Source organism: Pleurodeles waltl, chromosome 4_2, assembly GCF_031143425.1.
Source record: "Pleurodeles waltl isolate 20211129_DDA chromosome 4_2, aPleWal1.hap1.20221129, whole genome shotgun sequence".
NCBI classification, from domain to species: domain Eukaryota; kingdom Metazoa; phylum Chordata; class Amphibia; order Caudata; family Salamandridae; genus Pleurodeles; species Pleurodeles waltl.
Window position 1 is genome coordinate 479,987,770 of NC_090443.1, and position 23,478 is coordinate 480,011,247.

At 42.9% G+C, this 23,478-nt stretch overlaps 1 protein-coding gene across 4 annotated transcripts in view; it reads right to left on the bottom strand.

Moving 5' to 3' along the window:
• Positions 1–6,235: 6,235 nt before the first annotated feature.
• DHPS (deoxyhypusine synthase) overlaps positions 6,236–23,478 on the bottom strand; it is a 92,494-nt gene continuing 75,251 nt past the window's right edge. For all 4 annotated transcript variants that reach the window (XM_069231835.1, XM_069231834.1, XM_069231836.1 and 1 more), the window contains exons 8-10: positions 16,480–16,583; positions 16,256–16,381; positions 6,236–11,074 (exon numbers count right to left, since the gene is read on the bottom strand). In XM_069231835.1, the coding sequence (XP_069087936.1) occupies positions 10,979–11,074; positions 16,256–16,381; positions 16,480–16,583 (326 nt within the window). In that variant the 3' untranslated portion in view covers positions 6,236–10,978. The remainder of the gene's footprint in view (positions 11,075–16,255; positions 16,382–16,479; positions 16,584–23,478) is intronic.

Here is a 23,478-nt window from a genome sequence, read left to right on the forward strand (position 1 = left end):
GGATGTGCGTGAGGTGTTTGGTCTTGTGTTTTGAATATGCTTGTACTAATAACATCTTTTGTGAACACAGTGACACCAAATTATATGACATAACTGCACTATGTTTATTCATAGAGGTTTGGCTGTTCTGTAAGAAGTTGCATTGGTGTACACTAGTGTACTGTTAGGGGTCCTGTGATAGCCCCTGAAAAGGACGTTAGTGTCAGTTGGGTGTGGCAAGTTATACTTTTCAGTGTTCTGTTGGGCTTTCCTGTTAAGTAGCACAAAGAAACACCCTGCTAGGCTTGACAACCAAAGCAGTCATATCAATTAAGTGGCCACATTGATTGAGGTAAAAAGGTTTCTTACTGGCCCTTTCGCATTAGGACAACATTTTAATTGCCAGAGGAACCAGCAAGGACCGGAACAAGAACTGTTGTTGCACTCCTGAGAGTACTGGACGATATCCTTTTGACTGGTGAGCTATCTTTGTTCAGATCGTGCATGCAGCGAGTTATCTTTGTTTAGCTCGGAATATCCAGAAACATAACAAGAAACATGTCTTTAACTGGCGAGCATAGGATTTTCTATCAGGAACTGGTTCTTGGAGGAAAAGATTTATGTGGTAAGCCACACCACTAAATGCAGGCGGGTGCTGCCCTGTTAATGGTGGATGTTTGGTGGGAGAACAAGCATGCAGTCTGTCCACTAGAAAACAGAATTATTGCTGGAGAAGCGACCCCTTGGGTGCCATATTACTTTTTTTTTTTTTTTTTTCCTTCATCTTTTTTGATTGTTTGAGCTAGCTTCACGGTGGATACTAACACTAGTCACCTGGGAATAAGGTTATGTAGGTTAGGGGAGGGGGGGGGGGATCTGCTTCTGGGGTAAAGTTGGCTTCAATCTGGTGGTGTCTTTTTTTTTTTTTTTTAACTGTCACACCTGCCTTCAGGGGAATATCAGTGTCTTTTGTTTGATATTATTTTTTTATTTTGTATTCTTGTATAGAGCCAATCGTTTCCTTTGCCTTGATGGTGAATCTTGTTTGCAGGTGCAGCTTTGGTAGATCTGTAGTTTGTGGAGCTGTGGTTGGTAAGCAACTCATTTTGTTACCTTTTCATCTAATATGTATCCTTGGCCCGCTTTTATAATTTTAACTGCTGTATGAATGTGTTAATCTTGCTATCTTTTTGTGCAATTGTCTTTCAAAGTATCATATTGGTTTGTGCACGTTCTATACTGCCTTGTGATATGTGTAAGGTGTTTCTTTTCAGTTTTTCCTTTCCAGTGGGATTCGTTGGTGCTTGCTGTATCTGTGCACGGTAGGTGCTGTTCATCCTCTGTCATGCTGACTCTGAAAATAATTGGTATTGTTTTTGTGTGCTTTGTATTGATTGACTTTTCCTTTTAGATTCTTTATGCCAGTAGTTTTACTTTCTGTTTGATAAAGCTACAGTTTGTTGATTACTTATTTTACACACGATTGGTTACTATTGGCATTTTTGGTGTTACTTTTATTAGCAAGGATTACAGCTTGTCTGCTCAACAGGTTGTTAGTTTGCTTTTCAAATCTTCCTTTGACCCTGGATCTGAGACAGAGAATGAAGTCCAAGATTCTGGCAGTGAATTTTCTGTCCAAGAGGAATCATCTGATGAAGCCACTATCCGTGTGGAGGAAGTGCCTCTTTTAGAGAAGGACACTGACATGCCAATAGTGCACGAGGAACCTGGATTACAGCTTTGGGCTGGAAGGCTTCCCATCGGAAGTGCTGAAATCTGGGTTTCCCCAAACATGGTGCAGCCTTTGTTGCCTGCCTTTAGTGTTGTCACAGGTTGTGGGGTCAGTAATAAAAACCTTTTGCCTATAAATGTATTTAATTTGTGTATGGACAATGCAATATTGGATAAGATAGTTGACCAGATTATTTTGCATGCTGAACAATATTTGAGGGACAACAGTGCCAGCCAGACTTGAGCCCCACTCTCGAGCCAACCAATGGACTACTACAGATCTGGCTGAGGTGAAGTAGTTCTGGGGTGTAGCTTTTTTTTGATGGAATTGATAAGGTAGCCGTCACTGTCTTCATATTGGTCTGCCAGTCCCTTGATGGCAACTGCTATATTTCCTGCATTCATTGGTTGTGATCAATATTTGCTTCAGATGCTACATTTTGTTGATAATGCTTTAGCACTGCCACGGAATCACCCGCATTGTGACCTTCTCTTCAAGATTCGGCCTGTCCTTGATCATTGTTCAGAAATCTTTGTTCAAGAGAAAGAAATAGCTGTGGATGAGTCTTTGGTCCTGTTCAGGGGGCATTTCGTTTTAGGCAGTACATGCCTAGCAAGAGTGCATGTTATGGAATTAAGATGTACATGCTATCTGAGAGTAGTACTGGATACACCTATAATTTCAGGCTGTACACTGGTAGGGATTCTTCTGTTGACCCCACCTGTTTGTCTGTCCACTTTTGGAGTCAGTGAGAAAACTGTGTGGGAACTTGGAAGAGGACTTAACAAAGGTCACCATTTACATGTAGATAACTTTTACAGTGGTGTGCAATTGTTCAAAGTGGACACTTGCATGTGACACAATCCCCCCTCACCCTAAAGGTTATCCTAAAGAGCTTGCATGTAATAAAAAAAAAAAGGACTTCTGAGGTGATAGTGCAGTGCCTTCCTTAGTGATGAACTTCTAGTTGTGAAATTTTCACAATATGAAAGTGATGGGCCCTTGAATGGCCCAGTTTGTTGATGTAAGTATCTTAATGCACAGGGTCCACAGCAGGCGGTGTGAATGGTGGCGTGGCTGTCACACATGAAAGGTGCACGAACAGACTGTAAAGCAGTTGGAGCCTGCCCGTGGCTTTACAGCTCACGAGCTGCAAGTCACTGGTTCAGCATTCTAAACTTTCAGTTATTAATACGGAAGTTCATTTTTATATTTATATAGCTGTGCAATAATATTTATTTTTTCTGTCTTTCTCTTCCAGGGTGTATGTTGTCTCAAGTGAAAAATCGACTAACTCTAGATATTTTCGTAAACTAGACTCCAGAGTGACTCTCATGGATCCCTCAAAGTACTGGAATCTACTGGGAGCCTCAAACTCTTGCCACAAAGAGCTGCCACATATCTCCTGATAAGAATTGTACTTCACCGGTGTGGGTGGGCCTAGTGCCTGCAAAAGTGAGGAGTCTGAGACGCAATATGGCAATATCAACAAAAAGTGTAGTGCAGTTTTTGGCAGGAGTTTAAAAGCCAGACAGGAAAACCTACCAAACCCTGGCCTTTTTTTAAAATGTATTTATTTATTAAACTAGACATTTAGGGGAGTACAGGGTGGTGTGCCTCTTGTGAATTCCATAAAGTTTTCTTACTCACAATGCCCTGCAAACATAAAAATTTGACTAAAATGACACATTTTCTTTACACTTCTGAGACATTCTTTCAGAATGGGAAAGAACCCCAAATTCCCATCACCCAGCGGTTTTCCACTTCTCCCAATAAAAATGCTGCCCAACTTGTGTGGCTGGGCCGAGTGCCAGTGACAGGAACGCATCAAACTAACCTCAATGGGAGTCCTTGCAAAGGGACACCCATTGACCTTGGTTTGATCTGTTCCTGTCGCAGGCACTAAGCCCAGCCCCACAAGTGGGACAGCAGTTTTAATCAGGCAAAGGGGAATGCTAGATGGAAGAATTTTGTGGATTCCTGCTGATTCCAGAACTTTGTCACAGAAATGTGAGGAAAATATTTTGGTTTTTTTTTTTTTTTGTGAAAGTTTGAGGTTTGCAAGGGCCTCTGGGTAGGAAAACCTGGATTCTTCTGGGTGCAGGTTTGCTAGATTCTCCTAGGTGCCAGCTGAGCTAGTGCCCAAAATCCATTGCTAGCCACATGGCAAAAAAAAAACAAAGGGCCAGTTTTGAGAGGAAAAATGTGATGAGTTCAATTTGCATTTTGGTGCCTTTCGTGTGGCAACTACCCATACTTACACAAGTGTGGTACCTTTTTTTTAATATATATAAATCAGGAGACTTGGAGGAAACACGGAATAGTAGAACAAGTGTTATTACCAACTGTATTTCTCTACATTGTCCCTCCCAAATGTAAGCCAATGTGAAAGAAAGAAGACATTTTGAGAAATCCCCTCTAATTCACATGCTAGTATGGGTATGCTCAAATTCTGAGATGTGCAAATAATTTCGAAAATACATAGGTTTCCTTGATATCTATTTTTCACCCTTTATATTTTACCATATGATTTGCCCTGTACCCGGCCCAACATGAAAAACTATTGCAAGACGCAGCTCAGTTATTGGCTCTGGGTACACTGAGTGCTCAGAAAACCCAAAAACCCAATATATCCCTGGAATGGAAAGCATCTAACCGAGGTCATGATATATTGGTTTTGTAAATTGTCCATTGTAACAAAGTTACAAGTTAAAAGGTTGTCGCAACTGGACATTTTTTTTCCTACTAATGCGTTTTTTTATTTTATTTCAACCCTTACTTCCTTTGGGAAAACCTCGAAGGATCTACACAAATGACCCCATGTTGAATTCCGAAGTTTGTCTAGTTTTCAGAAATGAATAGCTTTCTGGGATCTACCATGAGTTCACATCTGTTTTCACCACAAACAGGAAGGAGGATGAAAGCACAAAAAACTGGAAAATGGCCTATCTTCCAGTAAAATGCCAAGTTGTGATACAAATGTGTGGTTTTCTGGATCAGGTCTGTCTGTTCCTGAAAGCTGAGAAGATGGTGATTTTAGCAATGCAAACCTTTTGTTGATGCCATTTTCACTGAAAAAAGACACTTTCTTCTGCAGCATTTTTTCCCCAAATGCCTCTCCACCCTCTGCCACCTATCTCCCTCCCCCCCCCCCCCCCCCCCCAATAAATGTAGCAATATTTTGGCGAATTTCTCAGTTCCCTCCACAAACCCTGGGTGCCTTTAGAATCCCAAATAAGTTATAAGAAAGAAAAAAAAAAGGAAGCTAATGTGGCGTGGATGATAGCCTATGTACACAAAAGGTTATTGAGGCCTAAGCACATACTATTGAGAATAACCTAAAAAGGCTTAGCATTGGGGGTGGGGGATGGGGCCCAGCAGCAAAAGGGTTTATATTTTTGATACTAAAATGAGAATGAAATTATGAACGCTGTAAGGTATTGGCCACGAGGTATTCCATTAATACATTGGAAACAAGTTATTCTCCATTTTGTAATAGATACTAAATCACTGATTGAATTTGTGTAATTGGTTAGGTATCAATATTTAGAAATAAATGTGTCGTCGAATTGCCTAGATACCAACAGGATTTAAAGGCCTACACTTTTGAAGAACGTTTAGGTCACAGCACAGTGTCGGGCGGGGGAGGGACTACAAAGCTTGCTATAGCCTTTCTCAGCCTTTGATGCACCTTGTGGTTTGCTTTACATTGTCGGTCCGAGTTGAATTGTAGCCTTTGAGCTTTGTTTCCTTATAGACTAGAGGGCAATGTTTGGGAAAACGAGTCATAGAATAGAGGCGGGGGTGAGGGCCATAAAAATAAAGAACCACTCACCAATACAGTTGGGATTCCTCTGCTTCCCAGCAACACCCCCCCTGAGTAGCATGATGCACATTGAATGGATGGCCATTAGAAAAATCTAATTTGAAAGCGCTGTATAGAGCGTAGCAAGTGTTCTTTAAATTTGGATATAATGGTAAAAGTTGGAGGAACAAAGAAATGTTACTTGCTAAGAGACTACAAATGGTGGTTGGAGAGTCACTGACCTCATAATGTGTCAAGAACTAACGGTATTACCATAACGAACATTTTTGGCAATTTTCTCTTTGTAAAAGTTCACTTGCCCTTCTAAATAGGTTTTTGAGTAATGAGCAGTTGGCCGAAAGCAGCCTGCCCAACTTCCCATTACTCATGTTAGCAAAAATGGAAGAGGAAATGGCCAATTTACGTTTTTAGGAAAATAACAAGTTTGTCTCGAAGTTACAGTTTAAAAATCTGGCCTAGTCACAGGTAGAAAAGAGATGAGAGTGCTGTCACTACGTCACTCAACAAATACACTCGTCAGAGCCCCAGCAGCCTTAGCAGAGGCCGCAGCCCAATTTTCCAGAGGGGGAACACAATGCACAGACACGCCGAGGAGAAGAATGGAAATGTAAAATAAAGTTCTCAAAACCAACAACAAAAATACACGGCTGTGAGATAGACCAACAAAGTAGAAGTTAAATTCAGAAACACAAGTTAGGTGTCCGTATGTGAAAATATTTTAATTTTTTTTTAAAAAAATCATACATGTCTAAAGGCGTTTTGCGTATCCAGGGACATCCATCAGCAAGGGCTAGAAGATGTAGTAGAGAAATGAAATCAACGGCGGAACATACTGACTTGGATATCGAACGTTTCTAAGGTTTTCATGAGATTGATCTACATTGGCTAGAATAAAAAGATCAAAATCGCTACTCTAAATGGGAAAAGTTTTGCGGATATGGAAAATGAAGCTGTGCATAGTGATGAAGAAAATTTCAGTTATTTATCTTAAATGTGTTCTGTCTACTGGAATCGCACTATACAATGGAACTAAAATCGCGAAGATGGATGAGGTTTAAATACTCATTTGTCTTCTGGGTCATCTAATTTTTTTTCCCCCATTTACATTCAGGCTAGGGCAGTATTTATTGTGATCCATTACATACAAGTGGAAGTCAGCAGACTGCTATATCATTCGCGCGTCTCACATTATTTTATAGACGCGTCTATAGAAGTCCAGTTGGCCCCAAAGTATGATACAAGCTTGTGCCATACACCACCATTGGAATAAGTGATCCACTCGAAACAAGATCACACTCAGAGTGCAAAGCTGGGCATCACAGATACCTTTAATGCATTCCGGAGGCGGTATGATAGAGTCAGATAACACAGCAGTTTTTTTTTTTTTCCCCATAAACTCAAAAAAGGCAACTGTCCAGCACCTAGTGTCATTCAAACAGCATGGCTCAGTCCGGAGAAGCACCTATCTTATACGATGAGATGTAACCGGGCTATAGATCGTTTTCCAGTTCAGAGATGAGGCAGACAGACACTTTACTGCTTAAAAATCAGCTCAGCCATGGATTACCTTTTTGCCCAAATTGTCCATCCCATTAATGAAAAGTATACAACCATTTTTGTTCTCTTCCTCACCCCCCCAACACAAAAAAAAAAAAAAAGTCAGCCCCACTCTATTAAAAAAAAATATATTCTGTAAACAACAGTAGTTTTTCCCATTTGCACGCTCACTGATTCAACCTTCCCACCCCCGGAACATTTAAATATACATCTGTTTAGACTGCGACTAACCCAAAAACATATATATATATAAAAAAAAAAACTAAGAGAAGGCGGAAATATCAGTGTGTGGATCCTAGGAGATTCCTGTCTAAACATCAGGTTCTCAGGACGGGTAACAAACCTGGAAACCACTCCTTCCTCGTTGGTTGAGGGTGGGAAGGAGCACTAGTGATACGTTTTGAATGCCCCCTTCTGTGTGAAACGTTTATTGCTTTTCCGGGCAGCAGAGGGCTATTCCTATACATGAACAGCTGGATCCACCGAAAGTAGCTAAAACTGCTTCGATTTGTTAAAAACAATACAATGCTACCTTTGCCATTGTACATCCAGACAAACTGCCAATAAGTGACTTCTACTGAGCTACTATGAAAGGTGTCGTCTCCAGTTTCACCCTCAGTTAAGTGCCCCCCTGCTCATTCGATGGCAGCGATAGTAAGCGAACATTCTGCATACATCCTAAATGCTGGGAGGGAGGGCAAATAGAATATCATTAGGGGCGGAGCAGAACAGATAAATGAGTGGAATTACCCTGAGATGCAGATAATAAATGTAGTAAAAATGGTCCAAGGCATTTTTCAAGCTCAGATACACGCCCCCAAATCCATCTGTTGAATGAAGAGGATGACTGAGCTGGCATTCTGTTACAGTGGCTGATACTCCTCAGTGTCCTTGTGAGGAAGTAAGGACTTACAACCAAGCAGGGCCCTAAAGGATCCCATTAAAGATCACTAATGTCAGCAGCTGAGGAGTGGTGTCCGAATCAGAGCTAGGACTCGATGTGGGGCCGCCCCTGTGTTACATCTCCAGTGTGAACAGATGATGATGGTCCTAGGACTTTAAAATAGGGGAAAGTAGTGTTCTTGTCCAAAAATCAGAAAATGTAAATCTTGCTCTTGAAATATTATAGTGTTACAAAATGGACCAGTTTCACATCGGACATCTCTAGGTGTTGGGTCATAGACCAAACACTTCTAACAACGTTCTCAAATGGCATAACATTCCACAGTGGCTTCTCATTTACAGCCACTAGCGTCTGAAAGATCATATAGAAGTCTCTTCTAGAGTATATATTACTTAGACATTGTCTTTCTCCAGTTTTGGCAGTAAAATGTCACGAGAATGTACCAATGAGGAGGAGTAACAGGCATGTAACTTGAGCATCCACCACAAAGGCTAGGTGATACACGACTAACATTCACGACAAGTACTAAAAGGTTTGTGCCCTTTTACACATTCAACATGGTCAAATACCTCTTTAGATGTCAACGAAGCATGAATTAAAACTTCTTCAAATGGACAGGTTTACGATGATTTCATCCTATTTGACACGTTATTATACTGATTACTGGCTCTTCAAATACCTTAGTGCTCTCTGGTCGAACAAGTGCAGTTCAAAGTCATGCCCAGTGTTTTTTTTTTTTTTTTCCCCTCTGGGAAAAGAGTGGGTGTTGTCTGACCAGAGACAAATGGAGGGGTTAGGTGGTGCTGGTGGCTTACTGAGACACGAAACAGCCTGCTGGTCTAGGATACTGCCTGCCAAGGCAAGCTGCCAATACACACCAGCCAGGGGAGGAAGCTTATTGAGAGTGGCAGTGCCAGTTCCTAGGAACCATAGAAGGAATATTTCTAATTTCGGCCACAACATCTCTGAAATAGAGCTGGTGAAGTTATTTCCAACCTTCAACGTCTGGGTTTTGCTATGGACAAATAATTTAGGCCCAGCTCAGGGATATAGATCGAGGCCGCACCAAATTTCAAAAACAGTGCCTCAATATCAGGCACCCCAGCACCTGCACAACCACATATCTCTGCATTGTCTGAGAGACAGCAGAGCTTGCAATCATTCTCTTTGTCGTATCCCACTTAAGACACTTGTTAGTGTTTCCTGGGTACCCAAAAAATGTGGTCAAAGGAAACTGTATGAAACACAAACATTTCACTTCAGAAATAGCTAGGATAGTTTAAAGCTAGCCTGCCTTCCTCCTTCAGACAACGTTTGAAGGCGGAGCATGGCAGTCTATACATCAATACAGAATACACATGGATCTACCTGTACCACATGCAGGCACAACCAGGGGTGTAAGTGGGAGAATGGGTGTTGAAGAAGCCATGACAGGTAATGATGACAGCGTACCTAAATTTGGAACTTCAGCTGCAAACATCTAGGTATTGAACAGAGACCTCTTAGGGCATGTATGGAAGGAATGGAGTCCTTTAACGTCCCCACTGCCTGTGGAGAGACAGAGAGACTTATGCTTTGATAATGAATGCATGTTTGGATCAAATGTATGCAGATTATTTACAAGTCTTCACTCACAGGTCTAAAGTCTTTTGATTCACTGTCGTCTATGGTCTGAAAACAGACTGTGGTGAGTAAGTGCATGTTCACAAGGGACAAATGTCCACTGCTTCGTCAGTGTACAAAGACAAGATGATGAGACGTATTGCATCATAACCACATGCAGGCAAAGGACTTCGGTTTCACTATTATATATGGTCAAATGAAAAGCATTCTGCTTCAACAGTGCATGCAAAAGCAGAGCAGGTGACTTGTTACACTACTTCCTGCAGGAGTAGAACGAAGGCCTTGAACTACAACAGCAAATGCAGAAACAGAACAAATACAAATATGCTTCACTAGTGCATGTGGGAGCAAAACAAAGGCCTTCTGCAGTACCAGCACATACAGAAGTGGAATAATGTGTTATGGTTGCACCAGGGCAAGAAGGACGGCAACATAGGCCACCTACAGAACCAATGCTTGCTGGAGGAACACAAAAGCGTTAAGTTTCAACAGTGCATGCTAGAGTATGACAAAACAAAAATCTTCACCAGTGCATTTTAGAGCGCAATAAAGGTATTTTGCTTCACCAGAAGACGCAGGAGAAAAAACAATGGCCTTCTTCTTGAGTGCATACATGAGCATGTTAGAGGCTTTCTTCTCCACTGCTGTATGCGGACGTTGTGCCAAGGCCTTCTGATTTGCCGGTGCACGTGATAGCACAATAAAGGCTTTCAAAAACACCACAGCATGGAGGATTGGAACAAACATCTTTTGTTACAGCAGTGGGTGCACCAGTGGTGCAAAGACCTTCTGCTTGACGAGTGCATACACCAGCAGAACAAAGGCCATCTGGTGCACCAAGCCTTGTCTTTGAGGGACAGAGGTCTTCTGTTTCACTATAGTATATAGGTTGAGAACTAAAGTGTTCTACTTATCTGGTGCCTGCAGAAGTGGTAAAATGCTGTATGCAGTAGAGAAGCAAAAGCCTTCTGCTTCAATAGTGAACGAAGGAGCACAGCTGCGCCCTTCTGCTTCACTAGTGCTCAGACATTAAAAGTGGACCACCTGATCCAATTGTAACTCTCCAAACCAGACACAATTCACCAGAGCTCCAGAGTTTGAAAGTCAACTGGAAGGCGATTTTTACAGTGAAGAGAAAGCCCATGACCAGAGTGACAGGAAATAGGTCCAGGATGAGCGAGGGCAGCCAAGATGCCCGTGTCCGTACTGCCTCTTCAGACCTGTGCAGTGGCAGCTAGCGTAGAGGTAGTCCTCAAAGGTAGTTCTGGAGGCAAGAAGTCTAGCATATGTACGCTGGGCTATTCTTAGTTCACAGCCTGTCCGCCAGGCTTGTATACCCAACAGATTTGGATAGCGCTTAATCCTGCTCCTTCTTGCAGGTGAAATCATTTATCCTCTGTGCAAAGGTCTCAGCAACTAGAAGGGGGAACACTAGGCTGGCATCAGCATGTACCTGTAATTGCACAAAATGGGAGAGGATTAGGAAAAGAGAGACTGGAACTAACAGCATATTATAGATCAGCACAAAATTACAGGCAGTAAGCAAGGATACTGCGGAGCCATAGAAATAGGTAAACACTTCACAGCATACCAAGACTCTATACACCCTTTTATGCAGCAGAAATGTCTTAACTAAGTCACCTTACAAATATTTCAGAACAGTAAAGCTTTCGCAGAGTAGAGATTAGGGCTGGTTTGAATGGCATGACAATCACCATACATGCTTCACAGGCTCCATATTAAGGCCGCCATGTCCGACACAACATATTAATCGTTCCGATCTTCGCAGGTTAAAGTTTTGAGCATTTATATCTGTTAATTTACACACCCCGTTGTAGACTTGAAATCTAGACAGGCATATTTGATTTAACACACCATTCACAAGTCCACAAGCTGTAGACCGAGGCAGGAAAGTCTGATCAGACACACAAAACATTCCCCTTCACAGACTATTGATCAAAGCAGTCATGTCTAATCCAACATGTACGCACTACACTCTTCAAAGGCTACAGGTAGCATGTTTGAGCAGACCCACAGTACTCCATTTACATGCTTGAGATCGAATAAGTCATGTCAGACCTGGCACGCACCACGTCGGGACATGCTAGACATCAAAGTGGACGTGTTGGTATGGAGAACGGATCACCTGCATAGCTCAGGAGTATTACCCCCTGCCTCAAGTCCACCTTAGCAAGATGTAGTGTTTCAGTGAGCAGGTCAGGACTTTTTACTTGTTACATGCTAGAGAAAGAGGGAATACGGGCATCTCCCATGTTTTTTTTAATCTTTTTGCCAGCACCCTGCAATCAGGGCCTTCTACCCTCCGTGTAGACAAGGGAAGGTGCCTGGGTAGCTGTGGTACGTGTGGCCGTACTTGGATGCATTTTGTGGGTCACAATTTATTGGGACAGAACAAGGCGGGATAGAGAACCCTGACAGGTGATGTGAATTGGAGGACTCTTTCACACTTTTCAGTCATCTTTGTGGTAGGCCATATGCGAGACTGTTTAGTAGAGCAGACAGTGGGTATGGGTTAATGTCGGGAAACTGCCGTGACCCATACCATTTTCTGGCCTTTTTTGACTGAGAGGTTTCTCGACCACAGGTTAATAAATAAGTGAGTACCCTTGTTTGGGGTTTATCTTGGGGCACAGCTAGATGACTAAATGTGGCTGCTGTAAAGGAGCACAGCTAGATAACTCAAAGCCACTGCTGTGGTTTCGCAAGAGACCTGCACCGCAGTTTAATGGGTGGGATGCGGAGTCCTGGATAGGTCCCCAGTGCTGACAACTGTACCGCCACCTGAACTAGTAGCATTAAGGATTACTCTCCGTGAATTGTGGCAGCGTTTTGCTAGTTAAGTGAATAGCAATACAGCACATTTTGCATCATGTGCTGCTGTGGATGACATGCTTTGCACAGTCCTAGCAACTAGTGTTGTGTGCAGACATTAAAATTCGTTTTTCAATGTAGAGATTTTGGTTTCAAGATCACTTGTTATAACTCCCTAAAACCAACAATGCACTTAAACATAGATTTTCCTCAGACTATTTTTTTTCTGCCATCATGTTTGGAAGTAACTTTCGAAGCTCAGGTAAGGTCATACCAAGGAAACAAAATCCTCTACATCAGTTCATTAGAATTGCTACCCTCCAACACTTAAGTGAAAGGCAGTGGGCACAAAATAGAATATAGCACCTCCCGAGCTATCAATCGCGCCTGACATCAAAAACATCATGGGGACCTACATGGTTGGAGGAACTCTCCAGTACTCCAGAGTCACAAGGCCATAAGAGACCAGAATATGCATACAAAGTAACTCCTTCAGGGTACCCAGAGAAACCCATACCAAATGAACCTCAGGATTCAAAGCTAACACCTTTAGAGGGTCCTCCCTATGGGGTTCTAACTCGAGCAGAGCCTGACTTACAGGTCGACAGACTCATGAGAGCCAAGCCTTATGACCCGCAACGCCTCCAAAAATGCCTCTGCACTAGGTGCCAGCCACTGCTCTAGAGCCAACTCTACCCTGAAAGCTGTCCTTGAAACACAGGAATCAAAACTTCAACACTGAGAAATTCAATTGTGACCCTAAGAACCAAGCCTCTCCACCTCAGAACTAAAGTCAACCCCAAAGTTGAACTGAAAACCTCCAGCAGGCCCAGGGCAGTGTGTGCCAAAATCACCAGACAAAGGCAAACAACCTTATGTGAGATAGAGACAGGTCTACATAAATCAGTTTCAGGGTACATTTAGAGCATTCACCATGAACTCCACCACCTCCAATAGGCATCCCCACACAAAGAAATGCCATATAACAAATGAGAAGGCAAACTAAGAAGAGCTTACCCTATTCCTTAAGACCAGACAGAGGGAACTAATCTCTCCATCAGCAACGTCTCTGTCCCCTCCACTCACTTAATATTGATTCAGATCTTGATCCTACTAGGGTCCTGCTAGACCCTATGAAGAACCAGGGCATGCCGATGATGAGCTGTCACTTTGCATGATTGTAATGTTTATCCACAAGACAACTATTCTTAAAAACCTCATCCTGTCAAGCCATCCCCACCGGACAACACCACCTCATCACGTAGTCATCCAGAGCACAGCCAACCTCCACAAGGTCAGCATTCATGTGGTGGGGGAAGAGGAGGACCTCCTCACGGAAACATTAATAATAAAACACACACACAAAGCAACACCAGATGATCATATATCTCAGAGACCATTTGCCATCAGATTCACCTTTTTGCATACTTTGCAAAAGAGTGCTGCAGACTGAGTCTGCTGGCTGCCAACTCCACTGGATTTGTGTCAAGGTATGACAGCTAACACTGGTGGGAGACAAAGAAGTAAGTGAGACACCTTTCAGATGTTTACAAGATGCATCAAAAAGAGCTTGTTCAGGAGGAATAAACCATCATTAGATGTATGGTACAGGAGTGTTATGAAGTGGGTGCATGCAGATACCAATGTATGCATAGGTCAGGCTAGTGTGTAGAAATGACTTCTGGGCATACCCAAACCAATCAAGTCCCTAGGTCCAACCCAACTCACACATTGGGCATTTTCAAGATGGTAAGTGTCTTTGGACACATTAAATTTAGGATCTGAAGGCTGGTGGTGTGCACAGGGAGTGTACTATAGTAATCCTAATGTCCTCCAACATTGAACACTTAAGTCCCGTTTGGAGACAACTATGTACCCACAGTAAACCCAGAGACAGACGTATGGTAGAACAAAGACAGTATTTTTAACAACCATAGTTTCAAGGGCACCCCAAAGTGTTACATACGAACCCAGTAGACTTGTCAAGCAGATTTTGACACTGTAATGTCAGCTTCAGTTCAGTTTAAGATTATTAAGGTGCTTAGTTAATTAAAACCGTTGCTCAAATGTACCCGTAAAATCCCTTGGGGGGGGGGGGGGGGGGGGGGGGGATTCTTCAGTGAATAAAACAGTTACACAGGAAAGCTAAAATAGAGACAGTGCCAGTAATTGAAAGCATAGTGCAAAACTATACTGATGTAAAGTACTAATTGTGATAGGTCATCCATAAGGTATGCTCCTTTTTCACACCTATTCAAATGCTAATTAGGGGTTGCAGAAGTGGGACAACATATATACATTTTGCCTCCAGGAGCTTTAGCCAGGAAAAGGTAACTTTCTAAAAGTTACTTTTCCTTAATACTTATCAGAAATCTGACTCTACCATTAAATTGGATTTTTAATAGCTATTAAAATAGTTGTTTCATTCTTTTTCTATCCAGTCCGATTCCTGAGATACAGTATTATGATTTCTTTATCAGTACTCTGGTTGTTTGTATAGGAGAGCTAAGTCTGTCACAATGAAAACTAGCTTTTGGGTGCTAATCACTATAAAGACATTAATAATACATTTCTACATGTCCTACTTTTAAATACTATGCACCCGCCTTGTGGACTACATAGGGGGGCTTATTAATATTTAAAAGGGAGGTTCTGACCTGTAAAAAGGGGTTATTTTGACAGGTCAAATTGCAGGTTTTACACCACTACCATCAGGGTAGGCACAAAGGGTTGTTTTACACCATCATTATGTGGATGGCAAAATAGATGCTGCAGTCCATTAGTGACATTTAACTTATAGGCCCTGGGTACATTCTGTACTATATACTATGGGCTTACAGAAGAGTTAAATATACCAATTAAGAATATGGCAGTTTTACCAGGTTTATGAAGGGAGCACAAGCACTTTACCACTGGTTAACAGGGTTAAACTGCACAGAGTTCTAAAGCCTGCAAAAGTATAGGGCCCAACAAAAGGTGAAAAATCATGTATAAATGGTGGATTTACAGTTTTTTTTCACAGAAGGACTTTCCTGCTTCAGATTACACCAACTTACTCTCATCCAAAAAATCCTCAATCTAAGGTGGAGTATATGTCCTGGTGCTTCGTGGGCTGCGGTGTAGGTATTGTGTGTCACCCCGAAACCAAGACATCTACTTATAAGAAAAAGAACGTGTAATATCCGCTCCCAAAACTTGATGGTCAGAGTGTGCAAAGCATGTGAGTCTGCAGCACTACAAGCTGAAAACTAATTGTTACAGGTCATGTTTTCCCTTCTTCTTATCTGGATTGACGTTAATTTGTTAACTTCTCTTCAGTACTTTGAGTGCTGAATCTCTTTACCCATACCACCTCCCAGAGGAAATCTTGAGCTGCTTACCCTCGTTACCCTAAAGGCCAAGTGCTAAAGGGGTGTACTTGGTCATCAGTTTTGGACAGTAGTTTTACCGCACGGCTCGGATATACATGAACTGAGCCAAGTAACCAGACTGTCCTTGGACTCCTAAAAAAGATCCCACAGCATGTCTAACCACATATAATACATGCCTTTAATGGATAGAGGCTAAAGACGGAATATATGACCTGACAGATTATACTACTCATCTTCTTACCCTAGAGAACAAAGAATGCTTGTCTGACCAGAAATAAATAAATAAGGCCTGTGTCTAGAGTAAGCACGTCTCACCTGACACATCATAAACAGCTTAAAACAGAAAAAAGGCTGGATGTTTACCCCAAAAACATGGTAATAGACATGACTTCAGAGCAATCTTGTCAAGCTTTGCTATACACCATACCTACCTTCACAGGCTTGGCATCCATGCGTATTTTGCCCCAGGATACTGCCTCATCAGGCCTAGCACCAGCATCTGACCCATCGTACTCATGAGCAGTATTGATGTAAACAGCAAAGTCTGCTCCATTCCTCTACACAGGAGACAGTACAGCACAGATGTAAGAGTGGGAGTTTGCAGACATTTAAGCGGCAGTCAAAGCATCTGTAACCAACTTTAAAAGCCACTTACCATCATGTTGGCATTTGCGATATGGTGTTTGATGAGTCCGCCTCCCAGAATGATCATCCCTGATTTTTTTGCAAACACAGCCTGGTTGTTGATCCGCCGAATATCTGAGAAGAAAAGGAAGAATTAAGTTCTTCTAGTGTATTCCCCACTGTACCACAGGTAGCACCAATTCTACCCCAAACTCGGGCTAGGCGTGCATTGATTTACGAGTGCTGGCAAAAAGAACGGTCCAACACCATACCAACATAACACAGCTATCAAGCCACAGACTAATCTAATCAGTGAACAAAACACACTGACCTAATCAGCGCACAATATAGTCCACCCCTCTTGCTCAGACCCCATTCCCCGAAACCACTAACACACACACCCTCCACGGCCACACATCTTATCACTTTACCTTCCCAACTATCACTAAACATACTAGCTGAATCAACAAAACATTCTACGTGCTATCTCACCTCACCACTGCGCATAGTAAAGACACTAAACCAATGGAGAAACAAAAACACACACACACAATAACTCACTTCATCTACGCGCATTTCCACATGCTTCTGCTCAATTAATGGTCGAACTGGTTTTTAGTCTTCCTCCATCACTCTGCAGTCTTTAATACCATTCAGCAAGTAGAATCTTTATGTTTCCGAGCATTTTTATACCCTTGCCGAGTGACACAGAGATTCATGATCCCCTGCTCTACTCATGTCACAGAGCCTTTGCAGGTCTCAATTCTAAGAAAAGGGCACAAGTCATTTTTTTTTATTGTTTTCAGTTTTTGTAGTGCAAACCACGTTGGAGCCGTTTACAAAAGGTATACAAGATATATTTATAGCGTACAAAATGAACACCCTACAGCAGGGGGTCACCAGCCTGTTCACTAATAAGAGCCAATTATGTTCAATGAAAATCATCCTGAGCTACTATTATTATTATTAGTGTTGCGACTGTATCAGACAAGATTACATTAGTGGTTACCATATACAAGATGACAAGCAGTGATCAACACAGTGCATCTGGCAGGGTTGCCAAAAGTAATTTTAAAAACGCTTTATCAATTTGGAATGCCTCTACGTGGATAAAATATAACTCCCATAGTGGAAATGCTTCTGGTACCAAGTTTATAATATTAGTAATGTCTCTCAAGCGTCTTCTGATTTATCACTCAAATATCAGATTTTAATGTATTTTGGAAATTATGAGCAGTGGTGGCCGCTACAAATCTTAAAAGGGGGTGGGGGATAGAATAAATAAAAAAATTAAAAAAAGAAACAAACAAACAAACCTTACCTGTCCTGTCGCTACCGACTGCCTCGCTCCTCTTCTTGCTCCTGATGGAGTCGAAGCAGTCGCTGGGACACCTGCACAAGCTTCCCAGACAATCCTGGCACCGCTCTCATGCTATACATAGCATGAGAGCAATGCCAGGATTGGTTTGAGTGGCTTGGTCTGCCACTCACAGTGCACTGGAGTCTATGCTGTTTCTCCAACTCGGCTGTGCAACACAGCTGGGTTGGAGAAACCTAAGGACGCATGTCAGTTTGGCCAGCCTAAAATGACCAGCTAAACAGACATGCACACTCAAGAGCACTCCACTCCTCCTCCCTCCTATGGTCCAGCCCCTCCCCCCTCCCATTACACACTGGCTGAGCCAGCACCTGAAAAATAAAACGGTAATAAAATATTATTTTAATTTTCAGCTGCTGGTTCTTAGCCAGAGGGGCGACGCTCCTTCGCAATTGTGGAGACGCCCGGCTGATCATGAGGTCTGAAAATACACACTTTTTTGTCTAGAATAAACACCGTTGAAATTTTTGTCAACATATATTAAACCAGGTAAAAGCTTCTAATTTAGTAGGCTTGGCTGCACACAGGAGAGCTACTAAGGGGTAGCTAGAAAGCACCCCATAGCTCATGAGCTACTTGTTGGAGAGGCCTGCCCTACAGCATTTTATACAACAAAGTTATCATTACTCATTACGGGTAAGGCTTCTATAAAACAGGTGCACTTAGTACTGTAATTAGACACCTTGTCTGTTCATACAACAGTTGGAGCTGATGGGAAGAGACAATGGGTTAATTTAAGACCACAAAATTAACACTATCAAATGACAAAAAAATTAAAATATTCAAAAATGTGAACGAAATGTAAACAGGAAAAACGGAGCTGGGATAAGGAAGACATTAACATAGAAAAGGGAAAATGACAGGAAAGGAGAGGATGAAAGCAAAGGAAAGTAACCCCAACCCCCCACACAAATAAAACAAAATGTGTGTGTTGGGGAAGGTGGAATCCAACTAGAGATAGGGCAGACAAAAAAAGGGGGGGGGAAAGAAAGGTGGTGGCTAAACAGTCCTCCCCCCTCTCCATAAAGAGACAAGGTGATTAAACTAAATAGGCGAAAGAAGAATGGGAGGACTAGTGGAACTATTTGTAAGTAATATAAACCTAAACGCAAACACATTAATACTTAGAGAAGTCAAAAACCTCAAGAGATACCAAGTCAAATAAACTTACTTCTAAATAGTGAGAAGCATTCAAAAGTGATTGAAGTGGTGCCTTGTAACAGACCTGAGTAGATAAACTGATGAAGACAATAAGCAGTCAAGTGGCCTCTATGTGCTGCACTGTGGGACACAAGTTTAATGCCCTTACTTGGAAGGTGGTGGTATGTTAGGAGGAGAGAGGACTAAGAGACCCTTGGTTGAGGGTAGTAAAGTTGCATTCAAGACTGAGCAATCTACTCAGGTGTCCAACCACACTGAGAAGGGAAGGCTAAAGACATAGTGTAGGAAGTTGGCTCTGTATGCACTATTTCAAAGTAAGGAATAGTATGCACAGAGTCCAAGAGTTCCCCTTAGGGGTAAGATAGTGGCAAAAAAGAGATAATACTAATGCTCTATTTTGTGATAGTGTGGTCGAGCAGTAGGCTTATCAAAGGAGTAGTGTTAAGCATTTGTTGTACATACACACAGGCAATAAATGAGGAACACACACTCAGAGACAATTCCAGGCCAATAGGATTTTGTATAGAAAAATATATGTTCGATGGCATATGTTGCTGCAGATACACATGTTTGGCACAGTCCGCTGCCTGGTGTTGGGCTCGGAGTATTACAAGTTGTTTTTCTTCGAAGAAGTCTTTTTTGGTCACAGGACCGAAGGACTCCTCCCTCTTCGGCTCCATTGCGCATGGGCGTCGACTCCATCTTAGATTGTTTTTTTCCGCTGTCGGGTTCGGACGTATTCCTTTTCGCTCCGTGTTTCGGTTCGGAAAGTTAGTCAGAATCTCGGAAGAAAGCGTCGGTATTGTTCCGTTCGGTATCGGGATAGTTAGGTACATCGACACCGATCATCGGAAGACTTTGGGGTAGCTTCGATTCCCCCATCGGGGCCTGGTCGGCCCGACCGCGTGCGACATCGAAGCCGATGGAACGGACCCCGTTCCGTTTCTGCCCAAAATGTCACAGTAAGTATCCTTATACAGATCAGCACTTGGTCTGTAACTTGTGCTTGTCCCCCGAGCACAAGGAGGATACCTGTGAGGCCTGTCGAGCCTTCCGGTCCAGAAAAACACTCCGGGACCGAAGAGCCAGGCGTCTACAAATGGCGTCCACGCCGACAAAACAACGTTTCGACGACGAAGAGGAAACATTCTCGGTTCCGGACTCAGAATCCGGAGACTCCGACGTCGAACAACAGCAACAAACTGTGAGTAAGACGTCGAAAAGTAAAACCATCGAGAAAACGAAAGCCAAGGGGACGCCACTGCCAACAGGCCATGGCTCGACCCATAAAACAGGCGACCCGTCGAAGGCGCCGAAAAAGGGCACGCCCATAGCGAAGACACCCGACTCCGGTCGAGGGACCGCCATGGAGCAACCTCGGAGCCGAGATAGCGGCTCCGAGAGACAAAAACAAGATACCGGCACCGAAAAACATCGGCACCGAGACTCCATGCCGAAAGGAACAAAAATTCTGTCGGTGCCGAAGCCGAAAAAAGATCCTCTCTCGGCGCCGAAAATTTCCACACCTTCATCCTACACAGAGGAACAAGGAATAAGTGGCCAGATGCACAGATTTGGACAAGAGCTCCAAAGTGTAGAATCAGACTACACACAAAAGAGACTGTACATCCAGCAAGACACAGGGAAGATATCAACCCTTCCCCCAATAATGAGGAAAAGAAGGATCGGTCTCCTCAAGGATGACGCACAACCACAAGCCAAAGTGGTTAAAAAAGTCACGCCTCCGCCCTCTCCACCACAACAGGCATCGCCGGCACAAACACCGCCACAAATGCACTCACCAGCGCAAACTACCATAAGTCAAGATAATCAGGATCAAGACGCTTGGGACCTATACGACACCCCAGTGCCTGACAATGATCCAGATTCATACCCCACAAAGCCGTCACCGCCAGAGGACAGTACCTCATACTCGCAACTGGTGGCTAGGGCTGCAGAATTCCACAATGTCCAACTGCATTCCGATCCTATAGAGGATGATTTTTTATTTAACACCCTCTCGGCTACACATAGCCAATATCAATGTCTCCCAATGCTACCAGGGATGTTACGGCACGCAAAACAAATTTTTGAAGAGCCCGTAAAATCAAGAGCCATCACCCCAAGGGTGGATAAAAAATACAAACCACCACCCACAGACCCAGTGTTTATTACTTCGCAGTTACCACCTGACTCCGTAGTAGTAGGGGCAGCTCGCAAAAGAGCAAATTCCCATACATCTGGCGACGCCCCACCTCCGGACAAAGAAAGCAGAAAATTTGATGCGGCAGGAAAAAGAGTAGCATCACAGGCAGCCGACCAGTGGCGCATCGCAAATTCTCAAGCGCTGCTGGCCAGATATGACCGCGCACACTGGGATGAGATGCAACTTCTCGTAGACCATCTTCCCCAAGAATACCAAAAAAGGGCGCAGCAAATAGTTGAAGAGGGACAAACAATCTCAAACAATCAAATCCGCTCTTCACTGGACGCAGCCGATACTGCAGCGAGAACAGTCAACACTGCTGTCACCATAAGGAGACACGCTTGGCTCCGCACTTCAGGCTTCAAACCTGAAATCCAGCAGGCTGTCCTTAATATGCCCTTCAACGAAAAACAACTTTTTGGCCCTGAAGTGGACACAGCCATTGAAAAACTTAAAAAGGACACAGACACGGCCAAAGCCATGGGCGCACTCTACTCCCCGCAGAGCAGAGGCTCTTTTAGAAAAACTCCATTTAGAGGGGGGTTTCGTGGCCAACCCACAGACACCACCAGCCAACAAACAAGAACCACACCATATCAGGGTTCATTCCAAAGGGGAGGTTTCAGGGGATATAGAGGGGGTCAATTCCCAAGGAGTAGGGGAAGATTCCAGACTCCAAAAACACCTCCACCTAAACAGTGACTTTCAAGTCACGCAACCCCTTCACTCAACACCAGTGGGGGGAAGACTAAGCCAATTCTACCAATCGTGGCAACAGATTACAACAGACAATTGGGTATTAGCAATAATCCAACATGGCTATTGCATAGAATTCCACAAATTCCCACCAAACATCCCTCCCAAAACACGCAAAATGTCACCACAACATTTAGAACTTTTAGGACTAGAAGTTCAAGCACTACTGCAAAAGGATGCAATAGAGTTAGTACCAGTACAACAAAAAAACACAGGAGTTTACTCCCTGTACTTTCTAATTCCAAAAAAAGACAAAACATTAAGACCAATATTAGATGTCAGGACACTAAATACCTACATCATATCGGACCATTTTCACATGGTCACACTACAAGACATCATTCCACTGCTCAAACAGCAAGATTACATGACCACATTAGACCTAAAGGATGCGTACTTTCATATACCAATACACCCTTCTCACAGAAAGTACCTAAGGTTCGTATTCAAAGGAATACATTACCAATTCAAAGTGTTGCCATTCGGAATAACAACTGCACCAAGAGTGTTCACAAAATGTCTAGCAGTAGTAGCAGCACACATCAGGAGACAACAGATACATGTGTTCCCTTACCTAGACGATTGGCTAATCAAGACCAACACAGTAAAAAAATGCGCAAACGACACCACATATGTCATACAAACCCTTCACAAACTGGGGTTTTCCATCAACTATACAAAATCACACCTAGAACCGTGTCAGACACAACAATATCTAGGAGCAACCATCAACACATCAAAAGGAATTGCCACTCCAAGTCCACAAAGAGTGCAGGCATTCCACAAGGTAATAAGTGCTATGTTTCCAAACCAAAAGATACAAGCAAAATTTGTGCTAAAACTTCTAGGCATGATGTCATCATGCATAGCCATTGTCCCAAACGCAAGACTACACATGCGACCCTTACAACAGTGCCTAGCATCACAATGGTCACAGGCACAGGGTCAACTTCAAGATCTGGTGTTGGTAGACCGCCAAACATACCTCTCGCTTCTATGGTGGAACAGCAAAAATTTAAACAAAGGGCGGACATTTCAGGACCCAGAGCCTCAATACGTTATAACAACAGATGCTTCCATGACAGGGTGGGGAGCACACCTCAATCACCACAGCATTCAAGGACAATGGGATATACACCAAACAAAATTTCATATCAATTACCTAGAACTGTTAGCAGTATTTCTAGCGTTAAAAGCCTTTCAACCCATGATAACACACAAATACATTCTTGTCAAAACAGACAACATGACAACAATGTATTATTTAAACAAACAAGGAGGAACACACTCAACACAAAAAATATGGCAGTGGGCGATTCACAACAACATTCGCCTAATAGCACAATTTATTCCAGGAATACAAAACCAACTAGCAGACAACCTTTCGCGAGACCACCAACAAGTCCACGAATGGGAAATTCACCCCCATGTTCTGAACAAGTACTTTCAAATTTGGGGAACACCCCAGATAGATTTGTTCGCAACAAAAGAAAACTCAAAATGCCAAAACTTCGCATCCAGGTACCCAC